This window comes from Phoxinus phoxinus, assembly GCF_949152265.1.
Source record: "Phoxinus phoxinus genome assembly, chromosome: 25".
In the NCBI taxonomy this organism is placed as follows: domain Eukaryota; kingdom Metazoa; phylum Chordata; class Actinopteri; order Cypriniformes; family Leuciscidae; genus Phoxinus; species Phoxinus phoxinus.
In genome coordinates, this window is record NC_136900.1 from 20,004,500 (window position 1) to 20,024,598 (window position 20,099).

At 39.8% G+C, this 20,099-nt stretch overlaps 1 protein-coding gene across 4 annotated transcripts in view; it reads right to left on the reverse strand.

The window, feature by feature from the left end:
- The window catches only part of otud7a (OTU deubiquitinase 7A), a 79,881-nt gene continuing 59,782 nt past the window's right edge, over positions 1–20,099 (reverse strand). For all 4 annotated transcript variants that reach the window (XM_079603254.1, XM_079603256.1, XM_079603257.1 and 1 more), the window contains exons 8-13: positions 19,956–20,068; positions 17,071–17,198; positions 15,622–15,771; positions 6,623–6,737; positions 5,267–5,351; positions 1–4,950 (exon numbers count right to left, since the gene is read on the reverse strand). In XM_079603254.1, the coding sequence (XP_079459380.1) occupies positions 3,433–4,950; positions 5,267–5,351; positions 6,623–6,737; positions 15,622–15,771; positions 17,071–17,198; positions 19,956–20,068 (2,109 nt within the window). In that variant the 3' untranslated portion in view covers positions 1–3,432. The remainder of the gene's footprint in view (positions 4,951–5,266; positions 5,352–6,622; positions 6,738–15,621; positions 15,772–17,070; positions 17,199–19,955; positions 20,069–20,099) is intronic.

Genomic DNA, 20,099 nt, shown 5'->3' on the forward strand with positions numbered 1-20,099 from the left:
AAACACAAATTTCTCTAATGACCCCCTGGAAAACTAGTCCCATCCGAATAGGGCTTAACTCTCCTGACTGTTTTGTCGGACAAAATGGCGGATTCGGCAGATTATGATTGGTCAGATCACCAGTCAAGGCGAAGTACGATAATTCTGTACGATTATAAGGTAAAAAACCCTGACAGTCCACCCACACAAAGAGCACAATGCTTAAATGAAAAATAAATTTGATTTCCATTATTACTAAATTAAAATTTGTATTGTTTATTTTATCATCATAAAAGTATATAAACAATATGATATCCCTGGACTACTTGATACTAAGGACCCCTTTTTAAATTCGAAATCCACTGATAAAACTAGCGAACAGGTTTGCTGAATGCAAAGTCATTTTTACATCTTTATGACAGCTGGAACAGTTCAGTTCTTGGCAAAGTGCCCTAGCTTCTACATCAGCAGAATTATATCTTCCCTTCCATGTGCCATTACGTACATCAGCTCTCAGTAAAACGTGTGCGTGTGTCTGTGATCCTTTTGCAAAAACTTGAGAGTATCTTATTTCACGACAGTCATAAAATCACTCACGCATGATGCAAATGACATTTGTCAATAACAGATAAGCCACCGGTGTATTTCGCAATTCATTATATCTCAGAGTCTCAAAGGTGGAGGAGCTTAAAATATGCATGACTAAAATTTGAGGGGTGACCCAAATTATTAAGCTATTTACCTCACGTTCTTTAGAGTGACCTGATTTGTGCTTTAAATCCAAGGCCATTAAAATCCTTCTATGTACAGTATGCGAAGAATGTTCATCTTAAATGAACGTGCAACATAACAGAGAGTTCACTGTCAGGGCGAGGCTTTTCTGGCAGATGTTAGACAGGTGACCTGAGGGGCAGCTGTTTGGTGCTGTGTTTCATGCTAATGCCGTGTTCCACGACTGACAGCAAATACTGCAGGGATGTGGACGCTGACCACCACAAGACCTGCAGTTTTTATTTTTCAAGGCTCAATCCTATGAGAAGGCAGACAGTCTAATATGGGTGTTGTATGCTGTAGACTGAAACAGCAGCTTAGGGCGCTGCTCAAATTACAGAACGTTGAGGAAAAACACACACGCAGGCACGCAAGTCTGCTAGCACTCAAGCACACACCTTTCTTCCACAAGAACATTTAAAAGAACCACACGGACACCAGAGTTAACAACTAATCTTATTTTGTCTCTTTTTCTCCTGCTATTTACATCGGTACCTAATGTGCAAATTAATAATTTAAAGTAGTGTAAAACTCTCAAATGAATACAAAATCATATTTTACAATTCTAAGACAGTGAGAGTCCATGAGCTTGTCCAATATAAAGGAGGGAGAGGAAAAGCAGGAGGATGGGAGGCAAAATACACATAATTGTGGAGGTGTAGAAATGTTGGAAGAGAACAAAGCAGTGGACATCCTTGGCCAGGAAAGACAAAACACTCACAGAGACACGGAGTTGGTTACCTGGACACTGCCACACAACAAAACACAACAAGCGCTGCTCTTATGATAATCTTGTCCATTGAGTAGAAAAGCACTTGGTGGGGCCTTTGCTTAGCAGAGGCACACAAAGTGGCTAACACGCTAGTCATGCTAGTTAACTTGATTGGTGCAGCTACCTGTAACATCCTGATTTTCTAGCACACAATGAGAACAAGCACTGTGAGCTGTGGTACATTTGTATGTTTGTTAGCCAGTTAGTAGCTTAGCATGTTGTTGTCTGTGACTGTTTTCGCACTGCCGTGAGCAAAATCTGACATGATTAAAAAAAAAAAAAAAAAAAAAAATGTACATGTAGAGATTTGGTTAAACAACGTATCCTACAAATTGAGGAGTAAATTAAACATATGTCCAAACTAAATATTACTGCACCAAGCAACATAAAAATTTTGCCCATTGCTTGGTTTAACTGGGCAGCTCCACCCAAAGTGCAATCTAATTGTCTATTAAACGTAAAACATGTTCTGATTGGCTATGAATTTGTGTCACCACATTTTTCGTTTCCATTGTAGACATGAAAATTGCAGTTTATATATATATATATATATATATTACACACTGCCTTGTTAGAACATGATTTTACGCTTCTGTGTAATATACGAGTCAAAAATCTAAAATGCTTTTCAGAGGTAGATTTGAACCTTTAAATAACCAATTTTACATTTATAGATTTAGTTGCTTCTATGTATATGATCATCACAATTGTGTGGTGAAGACTAATATACCTGAGGACAAATGAAATGGAGGTGAGGGACCTTTTTGGCACATGAGAGGCAAGCATGGCAGTGTTAGCATGAGTTAGCTACAGAATGTTGATGAGCAGTTGCCAGTTGCTTGTAGCCGAGCTGTGCCAACAGGTATTAAACAGTTTACACATACAATTTCATAAGCTTTCCACCTTCAGTCCACTGCTGAAGTATACTGTTTGGGTTTGCATTTCATACTTATATCCTCAGGTAAGGTGGTTCTTGTAATTTAGCATTCGCTAGCATGACTGTTATATATTGCAAATACAGACAGCAATGAGTGGAAGTCAAATGCTTACTGTATCGGATGTCAAGTAGCACACAATAGTGAGGTTTAATTTGATATCATCATGATGGAATGCAAACCCTCCTATGAAAAGGCTTTATATTACAATATAGTGCATGATGGAAAGTCACAAGATCTATTTGAGAGCACACTTTGTTATGCCACATATTGAATATTTTCCACCATAATAATCCTTGTACAGCAGACCTTTTACAATCATATCGATATCCCTTAGAATCATATGGTGAAAAGTAGAATATGGCTGACGTCATGAATGCATAGATAAAAGGGGGGAGGGGTGGCGGTTGTTAACAAACTTATTGCTTTCAAAAAAATCAGAGTGCTGAACAGTGGACCTCCCTCCCTTGTAATTATTTGCAATGCACAGCAAAATCAATGTTATTCGGTATTAAGATTCCAAAGAGCTATGCTGTGAAGTATTGCATTATAATGACCTCTAAACTGAGTTTTCCTTTCTATGATTTGGGAAACTCCATTAGAGACTGACATATGCTTTTACATCTCTTTCTGCATGTACAAGGAGTTTTACAACACAGATTGAGCAAAATGCACAGACGAGAGCTTTTACTCTAGAACAAGTAAAAGACTGAATTCAATTGGACAGAACAAACAATAACACAATCTCTGGCCAAAGCTGTAAACTGATTCTGGTTGCACTTCCTGTCATTGTAAAGCAATGTCTGTTCGCTATTGAGAGTAAAGTAACAAGAATACAAGGAGGCCGATCTTAAATATAGTAGGAAAATGTTATGCTAGTTCTTTGTATCACTTGCAAAGTGCAAAAAGGTGGTGGTGTTGCTGTTCTTTTCACGCACATTGGGGGTGGCTATATATGTGTGCATGTTTGCAGGGCTATCCAGGTCGGTGCACCTTCAATTCTCGTTCCCTGCGTTTCAGCTCCTCTCTATAACAGTAGGAGCAAAAGTTCTCTGTCTCGGGTCGGCCATAGAAGGTGCAGTTATCCCTCCTGCAGCGTTTCTGCTGAAAACAGTACATTGGGCAAACACCACTCTGCCCTTTGGTTTTGTCCTGCCCCAGCCAGGCATGGGGCATCGGGTCCTCATCTGCGAACTCCAGACAGTCCCGGATGTCGCCAGTGTTGAAGCCATTGGTATAAGTGTGGGACTTATGTTCCCCAGGCATGTTGTACGGTAGGGTGTCTACAGCATTGACAGTATGAATGCCAGACATGCGGGCTGGGCTGTAGCTCTGAGAGGACAGTGAGCGGTTTTGCTGGGGGTAGGTGGCACAAGTTTTGAGAGTGCCTATCGTTGGCTTGTAGGACTCATCTTGATAGCTGGATGACTGCACATTGACTTCCCTCAAGTGAATGACACTGTGCCTCTGGATAGGTGGTGTATGGCTATAGTGAGCTGAAACAGGGACTGGTCCGGGTCTCTTAGCACCGTTACTAGGGGAGGAGAAAGGGACAGGAGACATGGAGGATCCTGGGATGGAGACTGGGATGTGTATCGGGATGGGAGAAGCAGCAAGCTTTGGGCTTCCCCTTTCTTGGACCTTCACAGCCTGGGAAAGATTATGGCTAGGGTGCAACACCGGTGAGCAACTCTCAGGTGGAGAGCTATCTGAACGCTCCCTTTGGAAAACACTCTCCTGCTCGGGCTTCTTTAGTGCCACCCCATTGGTCTGAGGCTTCTTCTCAGCCTCAGCCTTTCTCTTCTGTTCCTGCTCAGCACTGAAGCGTTCTTGGGCGCTGCTTAGGTAGAAGCTGATCATCTCTTCATGAAATTGGTGTCGATGGCTGGTGAGCAGCAACCCAGCAAAGATGAATTTGCGCTCACCCTGCATGGCTGCTCGAAGGATGTTCAGGCTGAGTTTGACATCTGTGCTGTACTTCCAGTTGTCCAGTGTCCGATCACCCGAGATTTTGCCTGATCCTGGCGGTCTCTCAACAGGTGAGCTACCAGAAGCGCGGTCTGTAGGCGAGGGACTGGTTGTCTTCTCTGAGGAGGATGTGCTGGCTGACTGGCCTGACTCCTCTTTGCTCCCTTTTCGTGTTTTTGAGTCCTTTTTCTTAGATTTCTGCTCTCCGTTCTCTACCGTTCTACCATTTGTTGAGGTGGACTTGCTTATCTTGCCATGGACAAGTCCTCCAAGTCCACCCATATTCTTCTTAAGTTTGATACCCAGAGTCTTGCTGAAGCTGCCCAGTTTGTTGGCCACTGAGTCTGCTCGTGTTTTGTCTTTGTCCTTTCGCTGCTTGTCCTTGTCTTTCTCCTTCATTGACTTTCCATTATTGAGGTTGGAGTTACTGCAAACAGACTCCCGGTCTGAGTCCATGGATTCTGCCAGAGACTGTACATCCTCACCTGCAGAGGCTGTTGGCGACTCGGGCTGAGCCAAGGGAGCCTGTAATACACAGATCGGTCATAAGGACTCAAAACTGAGGTTACCTTTACCAAAGTAATGTTGTCAAATATTACAAAACATGGGGGAAAGAAAACTTCTCCTGGAGGGCTACCATCCTGCAGATTTTAGTGCCAACCCTAATCAAACACACCTGAATCACCTAACCAAGGTCTTTAGGAATATGTGAAAAAAAGGTCAAGTGTGTTGGAGCAGGGTTGAAGCTTCAGGGGGTGGCCCGAACTGCCCCTCAAAATACATGTACATGGCCCTGCCTCCAGGAGAATTTTTGTCAACTAATAAATGGATGACCACTTACCCTTGTTTCAGAAGGAATTCGAATCCATGTTACATTCATGTAGTTGTGCAGAAGGTTTAGTTTAGCTTCCAGTGATAGAATAAGACTAGAGTGAGAGGAGAACATAGTCAAACATCTTTTCTAAAAACCTCATTTGTAGCACAAAAGGTTTTTATCGGCTTGAATGATGCCTGCTGCAATTTCTTGTCATCTCTTACGTGCCAGTGAAGGAATGGTAGAAATTACAAACCATTTGAGGCATGCAACTAGGACCTCAATCAGTGCATAAATCTAGTTTCCAGAGAATTACAGCAATTAGTTCATATTCATCAGTCCATTATGGAGCCAATGGAGTGGGGGCCAACTCATTACAGTTGCTTTATCGCAGATGTTTGTTTTGTGTCTCAGTCCTTCCTTCTGTAAATCATAGCTGGGTGGTGCTGCTGCAATTTATTTATATGCTTTAATTGGCTGACCTCTGGAAAGTCACTGGAAATATCCTGCACAAATCTTCTCAACCATAAGACAAAATGCAGGAATATGCAACTGATAAAAGTTTGGAACATGTACAGGCTTTAATTGTTGAATGAAGCTTTAAGATGAGTCATTCAAGTTCAGATCGACCTCTGTGAGGATAATGTGGCCTGGTGCTGGGACCTTCTGGACAGATTTAACCATTCTAAATCCCTCATATGGTAAAGATAACATATAGATAGATGCCCTCATTTGGCCCTACCTGACCTTTGTCTCAATGACCTCTCATTCAAGCTAGAGCATGCTCACAAGTTATTCATTTAATTTAGCTAAGCTTGCTGTAGGGGTGGATGGAGGATGAGAGAGAGAAAAAGAGTGTCATGATTCTGCCATCTAGTCCTTGTCTGTCTTTAAGTCTTGTGGCAGGATCATGACAGACCCATGTTTTATGTGCAAACACATGGCCTTGTTGGGCCATGTGCTTGTGTTGTCTCGTCATCTAGCCCCGCCCTCCTTGTTATCCTAGTTTTGTCATTATTGCTTTACCTGTGTCACCTGTATGTTATCCTCATTTAGTCATTATTGCTTTACCTGTGTCACCTGTTTTGTTATCATTAGTCTCCCTATTTAATACCCTTGTGTTTGCTGTCCTGTGTCGGTTCATTGTTAATCATTGTCAAACCTTTGTCAGAGTCTGTGAGTATTTTGTCTGAAGAGTTGTATGTGGTATACCCCAGTTCTTAGTCTACTTAGTCTTGTTTGTTAGTCAACCTTCCTTACCTCTGTTTTACCCCCTCGTGGGTTTTGTTTTCCCTGTTTTCTGTTGTAAATAAACCTTGTGTGTTTTGCATACTGTCTGCAATTGGGTTCATCCTTCCACACCGTGACAAAGAGGGGTCTTACTTTGCCAGCTTAGCATTGTCATTGTCATCCCTCCCCCACTCCCAGTCCCTCCCAGGGTCCACCGCGAAGTGCAGCGCTAGCAGCTTGTGCTCAGAGTCAGTCAGTGGGATGACGGCTGAAAGGGAGGGACAAAAAGAAAACATGAAAGATTTAGATGTAACATTCAGAAATGGGATGCAAACCAGGTTACAACAAGCAAATAGGTGGATATTATGATTAGGGAAAGAGTGTTCTTGCTCAGATTAATGACTACACTGCTTAGCTTCTCTTAAAGGGATAGCTCACCCAAAACTTTTTTTGTCATTGTTTGATTAAACTGACTTTAAAAATATTTAATTTAACAGGTGAAGATTTTCAGTGCATAATGTTGTCTTTCACTTTCACAAAAGGTGAATAAATGTCAGATTTTTCATTTTCAGGTGAATTATTCCTAAAAACTGACTCAGTGGGCTGCTCCTCACAAAAAATCATCCATTACTCCTCCACTACTAGGTATGAAAAAAAAAAACTTGTAAGAGAAACAAAAATCATATTTCAATGCTTCCAACACCCATTTGACAGGAAAAACATTTCAACATTAATCAAGGGGTACGCGAGACATATGTGAACAGGCCTGGGTGCGGCACTGTTTCCTAAAAAGAAAATATTACAGCCTTCCATCCGTTCTAACTACTTCCATTTTCCCCCCTTTCACGTCACTCTATTCATCACTGTACCTGACTAGTCTTTTCAGACCACAGGAATTGAAAAGAGAGAATGGGTTGAAGCAAAATAGATAAAGAGAGATATTCAGTTCTCGTGACTGTTGGAAAATACAGCATGTTTGAACAGAGGACATTCCAGCCCCTTCTGGTTGTGACCATACTCTCACAAACATGCACTCACTGATAGAACAAACTGTCTCCTCTCTTCATGGACGGCCTGCCATTTGCCAGGTGACTGCTGGGTAGAGCTCACAGTGAACATAATGCTATTCGGTGACTCATTTAAATGACACTATGCAGAGTAGGAGTGAGAGACATCGAGTCACAGTACTGAATGAGTGTATGTGTGTGTGTGTGTGTGTGTGTGTGTGTAAGAAAAGGTCAATGACAGATACATTTTGTGTAGCGAGGCAGAAAAAAAGTAAAAAAAAAAATCAGTTCATGATAAGTCCCTATATGATTATTTTACCACAAAATGTACTTATGTTCATGATACAAATTTCTAACAGTTACAAGTTATTATACAAATCTAATAATGTGACACAAGATCGAAAATGGAGAAAAATACAGCAGTATTTCACAAGACATGGATTGAGGAACATATAAAACCTATTATTTAAAAAAACAAACAGTTTATCTTAAAGCAGTTCAAATCACAATAAGTCAAAATAATCACAGTATGTTATTTTTAGCCAAATTATGAAACTATAGTGTGTAGAGAAGTGTATTTTTCAGCCATGTTACACAGTAAGACATGAGCACACTTGAAACACACTTCCTCCCTGTTAAATTTTCAATCAGCACACGACTTTGCCTCCCACTCACGTCTTTTAATTCACAATCCTGGCAACAACAAGCACCAAAAATGTCCAGCTGGTCTACTGAACATTCATATAATCCAAAATCTCAGTCTAAGAATTCCCAACTTTTTCACTTCAGCAAAGACATTTTGTCTTGAATGTCCAAATATGCCTACTATAAAACTACTGATTTGATTATAAAGTAAAAAGTAAAATAGTTTTGAAGTTAATTGCAAAAATATTCTGATAGAAATATATATATGTTGCTTAAGAATATAGAGAGACTGTCATTCACACTATTTCATGGGAGTGGAAGGTCACTGCTGAGCTGTTATGACGTGGTTCTTGTTTTCATAGTAACAGAAACTTCTCTGATTGGTGGATTAAAGCCGGATCTCTCGGGATTATGGGTAGTGTACAACAGAAATTTGGCAATTAAACAAAAAACTTAGAAAATAATGTCAGAATAACACTGACTAACAGAAACAATCTCAAAGCTCATATACAACTATGTTTCTTTGATAGGAATGTAGTTCCAAGACCAACAAAAAACTTTGATCCAAGAAAACATCTAAGCTTCCAAAATCATTTACCCCAACCATCACGTTCTTTTCACTATTATTGAAACACAAACTGCAGGCGCATATGAGGCTATGAGGTTTCTTCCAGCATTTTGTGGGTCAAATTCTTGGGGAGTCACACCAGGACAAGAAAGAGCATCCAAAGTCCAAACTGAAAGAAATGTAGGTGGAATTCCCAAAGTAGAGCACACACTGTTCGGAATAACATACAATTCATACACGTGGGCCAACAAGTACCCCATTGTGTTCCCCGTTGCACACACATAGATACAGTTTCCCACCAGAGTGGGGTCAGACGGTGAACGCTGGAGCTATGTGGGGTTGTGTCCTGACTCCTACACTGCAGCTGTCCTCCTTTCTCTGGCCTAGCATACACACTCACACGCTTCAGCTCGCACTGTTGTTACCAGTTGGGCTTATTCCAGGTCCAAACACCACCACTGCCAGTTCTACCCTGAGGGACTGGAGCATAATGTATTTTGTATCCCTTCTGGCAGTCATGCAGACCTGTCCTTGACTGACCCACTTCAAACGCATACGCTCGAAAACTGTGACGTCGAGGGCCGCTCTCAAGGAACAAGGGCCGTTGATTCCTGGAATATTTGTTTGTATTCGGTACTGTTATTATAACCCAAATACATTGACTGAATAAACAGGAGACATCAGAGCGAGTGATAATAGACAAGTAACCAGAAGATGACGAGACTGTAAAAAAGGTCTTTTGCTGAGCGCTGCCGTGATAATACAAACAGAAGTTGTTGACAGACAACATTGCTCATGGAGTCTGACATGCTACATTACAAGCGCATTACATGCCGAGTTTATTCTGTTGGCACGAGATGGAGGTTGATGTATGCCGAGTGGGTCTGACTGCACGACATGGCACCGCCTGAGGAAAGTTAGACAGGCAATGAGCGGGAATATCTGTCAAGTGACTCCCAAGGCATTATTTCCTAGGATCGTTGAGGTTTCCTTGACTCTCCCCCCTCTGGTGGGTGATATCAATCACTGCAGTTGCGCCCACTAAGGAAAACAATTAGTCCTCTTTAGTCACGCAAACCGTGCTTGTGCTTGATGAGGTGTGAATTCGGGAGTTTCGTTCCCAGCTGTGTATTTTACAGCCATTGTAAACAATAATCATGCAGCTAAACAAAGCTTCGACATGAATCTCAGAGGGAGATATGAAAATATGAAAAACATATTTTCCAGGGCCACATATAACATGCAAACTGTTTACAGAAATATCCGCAAGTCTCCTGATAATTACTGCTGATGGAATCTGCCGTTTGGATGTTTTTAACCCAAGCTTGGTGTGAGCTGGTCATGGCACAAGAAGCTTTTTCATTCTTACAAGATGAAACTTTAAAAGCTGCCCGCCAGATGCCAAAGAAAATAGAGGTCTTCATAAAACCGGAGAGGCGTGACTCAAAATAGCAACACACGTTTCCTATTGGTTGACGGGTGTCATATAAAGTGTAACCACAGAAAAATGAAGGTGCATTAAAGCAGTACTAGCATGGCACGTCACAGGGAAGCCATTTAGTATGTCTGCAAACCGCAGGAAAAGTGCCTCTATTACAACAACAAAAAGATTCTAAAGGGCCATAAAACACAAAAACAGCTTAAATTAATTGACTTTAAATCAATGACTAAAATCAATGAGAGCAATTGCCCTGTGGTCAAAGAATGATTTCTGAAAAAGAGAAAATTGGATGAAAGGTATAGGACCACATTTTGTTCACCTTGACTATTATTGTGTAGCTTTTGTCTAACCATAAGGAATAGGTAAAGGTTCTGCTATCTGTATAGTGCCTAAATGATGATTTCATGAAAATAGTTTAATCAAATAACTAAATAACTTCTTATTTACAAAATTAAAGGAAAAACATGTTGAGGTATAACTACTACAATTAGCTTAACACAGTCAATGGGAAGTCCTCACCATGATAAAATAACAAATGTGTGTGTGTGTGTGTGTGTGTGTTTGTGTGTTGGTGAATAAGAGTCTGAGGATTTGTTTTTATTTTTAGGAAGAATGACAACGGCAAAGAGAGCCAAAAGTAGACTACTAATGTAAAAACCCCATGAATTGACTTGACGCAATTTTCTTCCTTTTGGTGACGCATTTTAAAACAGGAAGTTTGAGCTATAGACATACTGACAGGCTCGTCCCTTTTCTTTTCTTTTTTACAAACAGCTTTAATTTACATCACAGCTGATAACTATGCTACTCTGTATTGCTAGTCAGAGGAATATGGTATTAAAGGGATAGTTCACCCAAAAATTCTGTCAATAATTACTCACCCTATGTCGTTCCAAACCGTGAGACTTTCATTCATCTTCAGAACACAAATAAAGATCTTTTTGAAGAAATCGGAGACCTTTCTGTCCCTCCATTGACAGCTCCGAGACAGGTAAAGCTGTCTAAAGTAAAACTAATCCATATAAATAGAGTTGTTTAGTCATTTTCTCAAGAGATACGATCGCTTTTATTCACATTTAAACATTTATCAAATCAGTTGTGGTAAACGGAAGCTCAAGCATGTTTGCTTTATGTGCGAGGACAATGAGGTTCTTTCTCGTGTTACGCAGCACGATTGAGCTTCAGCAGGAACCAATGAGGTTCTTTCTCGTGTAACGCAGCATGATTGAGCTTCAGCAGGAACCAATGAGGTTCTTTCTCGTGTAACGCAGCACGTTTGAGCTTCAGCAGGAACCAATGAGGTTCTTTCTCGTGTAACGCAGCACGTTTGAGCTTCAGCAGGAACCAATGAGGTTCTTTCTCGTGTAACGCAGCACGTTTGAGCTTCAGCAGGAACCAATGAGGTTCTTTCTCATGTTACGCAGCACGTTTGAATTTCAGAAAGAACCAAGCAGGTTTGGTTGAGCTTCTGTTTATGTGAATAAAAGCCTTAATTAAATCTGTTCATCATATAAAGCGATCGAGTCTCTACAGAAAATTTGGACAAAACCGCTGAATTCATATGGATTCGTTTTACGACCTCTTTATGAACTTTTTTAAGCGTCAAAGTGCTGGTTGCATAGCTGTCAATGGAGGGGTAGAAAAAAATATCGAAAAGGTCTTAATTTGAACGACATGAGGGTGAGTAATTAATGACAGAATTTTCATTTTTGGGTGAAGAAGCATTTTCATTCTGAAAAATTTGATTGGACAAAAAAAATGACCCGCCCACGAGTGCAGGATTAGACATCCAAAATTTTGCTCTGCTTTTCTGCAAGAGAAAGAGTGTAATTTTTTGATGTGCATAGATGTTCAAAGATAGCAAATACCGAAAGACAGAAAACTCGTAAAAAAGTCAGTCTTTGACACACAACTCTCTCTCTCTCTCTCTCTCTCTCTCTCTCTCTCTCTCTCTCTCTCTCTCTCTCTCTCTCTCTCTCTCTCTCTCTCTCTCTCTCTCTCTCTCTCTCTCTCTCACTCACACACACACACACACAAAAGAGTCTCAGTGTTCTCGGGAAACCGCTGGCACCTGAACACACACTGGGCAGACGGGCACTCCCTGGCAGACCCGAGCGGAAGATCCGGGAGGGGGGGAGGAGGGGGTAGGGGGTATCACCCACCAAGACAGCCACACAGAGACAGACTCTCTGTCGGGAAGTGGAAGAAGGGAGGTAGGGGTTTGGGAGGAGCAGATTAGGGCCTAAACCACACGTAGGGGTTGGTCTGGACTGATCTGCCCTAAACGCCAGAGGCCAAGTGGTTCTTTAGGGACAGAGAGAAAGAGAGAGGGGGATCGGGTAAGAATAGAATCAGGGGAAATGAGTCAGAGGGAGATGCCCTGTTGTGTGTGTACATTTGTGTAAAGGACTGGTAAATGTGTATGTGGAGCCTCATGGCACTAACTGTCTCCAGACACGCTGCATCATTTGACCTAATTTGGCTCCGAAGGAACCGAGGCAAACGCTCCTTCGCCTCTCTGCATAGCACAAGCAGTGACTCCCAACTAGGTTTACTCAGAATTTTTTTGATTTTAGATCATTAAAAACATAAATTAGAGCAACATTTTTTTTTGCTATCTCATGATTTTTCCTCAATGCCTAAAAAAATTGTGTTGTCAATTTGTGTGGACGAGACTTCTGTGTGATTTTTGAGATCATTTAATTCCACCACACACAACTGCAAATGACTTCCCCATCTGGATTTAATTTATAGATTAATTTGCCATTAGGTCATTCTTGAGGAAAGTTTCTAACCTGTCAAAACGTTATCAGATAAAGTAGCTCAGGTGTCTCATTATCATTAAAGCAAGAGGAAACTACTTGGTGAGTTATTTAATCAATTGTGTTTAGTTTAGTTATAATAAACTAAACTTTTACTTACTTTTATAAGTAAAAGTTATAATTGTAATATAATATATGAATGAATGTTAAATGATATCCAGTATGACACGTAAAAAAAAAAAAAAAAAAAAAATATTGGCAACCCACCAATTTCCTGTATTCCAGACGGGAGTGAGCAAGGTGTTTTTATTTTATTTTCAGAGGAGTCAGTCATTCATATCCTGGAGAAATGCGACTACAGCTTCTAATCTGTCAACAACCCGCTGCTTCAAACCGACCACATGCTTTTGGGGTCATCGGGTACGTGAGGGTGTGCGAGGAGGTTTCTTGCGGTTAACAGAAGGAGAGAGTGCCATCTAGTGGGATAAACACTCAACCAATCCGTTCTCTTTTAAAAAAAACATCACCCAGACATGTTATTTACATAAACTACAGACAATGCGGTCTCCATCCATTTTTATGGCACAAAACTTCATCAAATATGTTCTTTAATAAAACAAATCAGAGTTAACTTAGCAAACTTACATTTGGGGGCTTGTCAAACTTTTACTTTTTTCTAATCAGGGTTTACTGAAAAGCTTTTAGCTTTTTAGCTCTTCCGGTTCCATTGTCCTGAATGGGCTTTTTGAAAGGGTTAAATGCTTGAAATAAGGTCTGTGGAAAGCACAAGCTCAAGATACTTTCATGTTTTATTCTACAACATATTCACCAGTAATATCCTCTGGTCATGTTTTAAAGCTTTTGGCGGTTGCTAACAAGTGGCTAAATGGAACGACAGAGGTTAAATAGGGTTTTTTTGTCGAGGGAACCAGCACTGTTATCACACTATGTGGGGCAAGTTGTCACAACTGCAAGTCATTACATGACTTTCGGCCATTTTTAAGAAAAGAAAAACATTTGCTTTTTTTCTATAACGTTATAAGGCAATCAACATGTGACTACTCCCTCCATTAAAATGGTACAATTTTCTGAAAAAATTCACAAAACATATTCAGATTTAAAGGATTATTTTTTTGTGTTTGTGTGTGTGAGGATAACAGCTTTCACTGTACTGACAGCCTCAGTGTGTCCGTGAAATGGTGTGAGAGAGAGAGAGAGAGAGAGAGAGAGAGAGAGAGAGAGAGAGAGAGAGAGAGAGAGAGAGAGAGAGAGAGAGAGAGAGAGAGAGAGAGAGAGCATTCCCATTCAGCCCTAGACAACATTAGCCTGTTGTGTGTTGTTTTTTACCTCACACTGGAAAGTGTACAGATCATACTTCTGAGGGGGCACATTGTATTGCACATTACACTTACACTATACTATACAGATTACAAGATCAACCATGATGGTCTAGAATGGAGGATGTAATTCAGACAGACAGCTAATAATGTACTTAACTGGCAGCCAGACTCCCTGAGAGAGTCTGAAACCGTATTAAACAGTATAGTTCCTTTTTCTCAGTTTCAGTCTCTGATCGACTGGAGTCTACGAAATGTGCTTTTAATAATTGATCAAAGGTAATTAGATTTCAGGTCTGCATTATTCACTCAGCATGAGATGGATGCGAGTCGGTTCTTTGCTAAAACTACTAGCTTGAATCAGCAAATAATTAAACCTCACTGACTTCAGGTTCACACACATTTAGTATTGCATACTATGATTTTTTCATAACATTTCTACAGTATGCGGTGTACAAAATGTGCACTGTGATTTTTAACATTTTGGGCCAGATTTACTAACAACTTGAGCAGGAGTAAACCCTCTTTTGGCGTTAAAAAACTACTGTCAGGATTTACTAAAGACGCTGAAAAGGCGTGGACAGTTATTTTTGCGGCTGACCTTATTGCATATGCATATATGAGTTTCCCTTTCAGACGCAAAATTTATGGGAGGAAAATATTTAAATGAATCATGCATGGTGATTTACTAAGGTTTGACCTCGTATTTAAACTTTTAACACTATTTAATCACTTAACATTCCTTCCTAAATATCTGTCTGGAATTAACCACAAAATCTGGAGAGTCTAGATTTACTTTAACCCTTAAACGCATACCTCAGGTCTTTAGTGACCAGGGATGTCATTCATAATAGAGTATCATCAGCAAAACGTGCAATGGCTCAGCGATTTACTGCAGAGCAAGTACTAAACGCAGTCAAATATTAGAGTCACTGTCACTTGGTGGTGGATCTGCTGAAGAAGCAAAATATTGATTTTGAAGATGTTGAAAATAATAGTTTTGAGAATGTTTGAGATCGAGAATATGAGCCAGATGCTGAATATACTGGGAAATGAGCTCTGAAGAGGACAGTGATGATGGTATTAAACATCTGCTCAATGTGAACTCTTCCAAGCCCCAAAAGGTAACAAAATATGCTTTATTTTATTCTTCTTTAATCGTTACTCTAATATCAGGAGAGTTTTATATAATTGCTACAGGTACATATCCATCCGTGTTAGATATAGATCCGGGTCGCTAAAGAGCCGAATATGTAATATTGATTGGCGAAACATTCATGCATTTAAGGGTTAATATCAATTAGACATACCTACTTAACCACTGCTGTATCATCTCATTGTGTCATTGTTTAATTCAATCTGCTGAGATCGGTTGATGGTTTTGGTGTCTACCTTGCTCTCTCTGCTGGTCTCTCTGCTCCATGGACACCAGGGCTGAAAAGTGGGCCTGATCGTAGGCCAGAACCAGCGGGGAACAGTGACAGCGGTTGGGAGGAACCTCCAGCGGCAGGTACAGCCCTCCAAAGGGAATGGGGGCAAAAGCTGCAAGGCAAGCACCAAAAAAAATAGTAGAAGTTAATTTGTTTATATGAAACTTCAATTCAAAATTCATCTACTTTTAATTTAAAGACTAAATTCATACTACAATGTTTGGTTGACACCGGTGGAACTGGATCATAAAGGAATAAGTTCATACACAAATAAAATAAAAGCGAATCTTCCGCTCCATTGGATCATTGAAACAGCGAGTTAAACGAATTAGTCCAAAGTTGTAAATGAATGGAATCTGATGGAGTTTGGGTCCCTTGCCATTGTTGCCTTTGGCTTACTTAATTGTGGACAATTAATGTTCTGCAATATTCTTGATCCAACTGCACTGACACTATCGGATGAGAACAAAACTTGAACTGAATTGAGCTGAATAATGGCACTATTGTCTTCTGTAGAGCTGCTTTATCGCTGAATATAAGTTGTTTCATAATTAATGAACTTTACATTTCAGTTGTTGAACTGAAAAGGTTTGACTCAAAAGAATAGTTTGTTCATGAAACTACTCTCATTAACGTAACATGGAAAACTAGGGCAGAAGACAATATTTTCAGTGAAAAATTAAATCATTTCAAACTGTTTCTAACAAAGTTTTCATATAAAAACTGGTGCGAGTGTTCAAGTCATGTAAATAACAAGCTTTTGTTTCCTTTTTGACGTTTTAAAGGTGGGTTTTTTTCACAAAAGAAAGTATGGTAGCTTGTTTTCGCCATGGAATAAAAAATACTTTTTACCTCACAATTCTGACTGCTCACAATTGCGAGATATAAATTCGCAATTGCAGGTTTATGTCAGAATTGCGAGATATAAACTCCAGAGTTATAAAAAATCCAATTCTGAGAGGAAAAGAATTGCACGTTTCAATTCTGACTTTATGACTCACAGTTGCAACTTAACATTACACAATTCTGACTTTATAACTCGCAATTGTGAGTTTGTATCACAATGCTGAGAAAAAAAATAGATTTGTGAGTCAGAATTGTGAGATAAAAAGTCGCAATTACCATTTTTATGTTGTATTCAGTGGCGGAAACAAGCTTCCACAAGAAAGTCGTGGTTTGGTTCATACTAATCCTTTAAAAACATTCAAGCATGTACAGCCACACAAAGTTGAGTTATCAGGTATTTAATAACTCTTTATAACAGCTTTAATTGGTTTTCCACAAGAAAATAAAGTTGTTTTATATTTAAACAGGGTTAAAAAGAAAACAATAAAGCCATCTAGTGGTCTGAATAAAATAAAATAACAGCACATATTCTAGCTGGAAAAGTGAGTGAGGTTGTGAATCTTACCTTCCCCTCCGGAGTCTCTGAGCATGGTGTCAGCTATCACCACGATAGGTCTTCTCAGAACATGGGCCAATACAAACACATGGAACTCCTCCAAACTCTCGTAAACCGGGTCTTCTGAGTTGTCCACACTTTAGGAGAAACACACACACACACACACACACACACACACACACACACACACACACACACACACACACACACACACATATAGTGGTATATTTGATGTACAATATAATTCTCATGACATAAGAGCGGTTGTATAATGGTGAAAGTAAGGAAATTAAAAAAATACAGGCAATACTTTCTAATTAAAGCAGCATTTTGTTAATAATGTGTGCAGCTTCCAATTCACCACAATCTCACGTCTAATGATCTACAACTAATTTGAGAAAGCTTTAGACTCAGACAGCAGATACTTAATGCTTACATAAAAATCTGAAGAAGAAATTTTGTAGGCTATCATCATATTGTCTAAATGCATTGTAAAGCACTTAGAAATATTTCTGCGTTCAGAATGGACTGTTACTGCATGTAGTGTACAGTATATAATGAATAATCTCGACAAATTTTTAAAAATAGTATATGTAGCAGCTAAATAGCACAGAAAATGACCATGTGACTATTCACAGTATATACTTTTAACATCTCGTACCTAATTGTCCATAAAATGTTGCTAAAATTAATAAGGATTCAAATTGAAATGGATCACCGTCCTACAGTATTGATGTAAAACTTTCCTCTCTCCATTGCGGAAATGCTGCCAAACTCATAAAAAGCTTTTTAATAGGCAAACCCATCCAATTAATAACCTTCATGCACAGTATCAACACTAATCTGTTTATTCATCATCACGCAGAGCGACTTATTAACGCATCCCTTAAGTGTTTTGAAACTGTATTAGATACTTTTAAAATACTGTACCAGACTTACAAAGAATTGTATATAACTGTTTATATCATTGTTTATAGCTGAATACATTGACTGATGTTTCAACCTTTTAGTCCCTGTACACAAGTAAAAAGGAAGCCGTTCATATTTAGCTCACTATTGTGAGAGCACACATAACCCTGATCTCTCTGAGAAAAACAGGAAGCTGCATTTTCCAAGCCAGAAGACTCTGAAGCATGACCAGAGACCTGGCGGTTGATGCTTTCACTTTCCAGTCAGCATGATTTCATAAGGCTTAAAGGTAAGGGGTACGTTTCCTTCTGAAGCAAGATTCAAGAATTTGCGGTCGAATCTTGAATTCAACCGCAGCGCTTCAGTTGACACTACTGAGGAGAAACCAAACCCAACTGTTTACTTCCAGCGCAGAGTTTCCACCTCGCTGATCTGTGACCTGAGTTCAACTGTTCTGGTTTGTATTCTGCAGCACTAGCGTCGCCAAATGGAACTGCAAAAATATTGACTGTTTTCAAACAGGTTACCCTAACACTCCCACTGTCTGCCATTGGTCGAAGAAACAGATAGCTCCGCCCCGAATGCACGCAATTGGTTGAGCCAGTGTTGCTATGCGGGACTGGTCACAATTCTCAAACAGAATTTTTTTTTGAAAACACCACAGAGACACAGAACTGCATTTTGGAGAAGAATTAGCCTAGAGAATATCAGTGGTTTCCTCAGCATATAAAACTGAGAATTTACACATTTTTAACATGATTTATAACATAATTAATCATGCTACATTGTTGCTATCATGCTAAATTAAAGGGATAGTTTACTTTCCTCAACAACCTAAAATTAGTCCAAATTTTCTGAAAAGTCTTGATCGCTTTATATGATGGACAGATTGAATTTAGGCTTTTATTAAACAGAAGCTTAACCGAACCTGCTTGACACACGAGAACAAGCCTCTTCCGGAAGCTCAAAAGTGCTGCGTATCATGAGAATGAACCTCATTTGTTCTTGTGGAAGCTAAAATGAGAATAATCTGATCTTCATTTGTGTTCCGAAGATGAACGAAAGTCTTACGGCTTTGGAATGACATGAGGGTTAGCAATTGATGAAAGACTTTTCAAATTTGGGTGAACTATCCCTTTAAGGCTGACATTACTTCTGGTTCATGTGTCCCACTGGAAATGGAAGTAGGGAAAAAATTTCAAACACAAATTATTGCGGGATACAATGTTCCTCACAGTGTACAATTTGGCAAATACAGTAGGGTATAGCCTTTCAGAAAATGTACATATTGTGCACAGTATACATACTGCAGAAAGAGTATTAGCAATATGCAATCCTGAATGAAGCCAAATACAATGTAACACTCCAAGTAGTGCCACCAGGTGGCAGTGGCACACATTTAAATGAGCATAAAGTGTTTTTTCAATCACATAATAAGCTCAATACCATGCACTGCATTCTTCTCCATGCATTATAACAGTCCCTCAAATCGCTAAAGAAGGTTCTTGATGGGTTCTTTGTGTTTTAAAAATGACAGTGTCTAAAAGTCAAGTGTTAAGTGTAGCTGCTGGATGGAGTCAATCTCTAGTGGCCTCTAATAGCAGTCTGAGTGCAGTGTGAGCGATCTATGGGAACTGAAGATGGGCATGCTGGGACAGCACATAGCTCGCCCATAGTTTGAGTGCATTGTAGTCAAACTTTGAAGTGGAAATCGTTGCAAATTACCTCTGACATACTCATGTCTTACAAAATGTAATGTGCGTATGTGTGTATTATGATGAGTAAATGTGTGTCGGAGGCTGATATGATTTTTTTATTCCGTAGCATTCGATGTTGTATTGTTGGAAATGGTTACACAATTGACAAAAGAGGAAGTGTTTGTACTGAAACGGAATATCTATAGAGCAGGTGGGAATGGAAAGACAACCGAAAGTGACATAACAACATCATATGTAAATGTGTGAGGGTGTGTGGGTGAGCATTACCCTCCACTGGAGTTGCCGTTCTTGCTAAAGTGTGTGCGTGGCTCACTGGAGGCCAGCTTCAGCAATTCGTTCCACTCTCTCTCCCATTCCTCCTCAGTGTACACCAGCCCCGACTACAGAGAGAAAGAGATTTTTTGATTTACA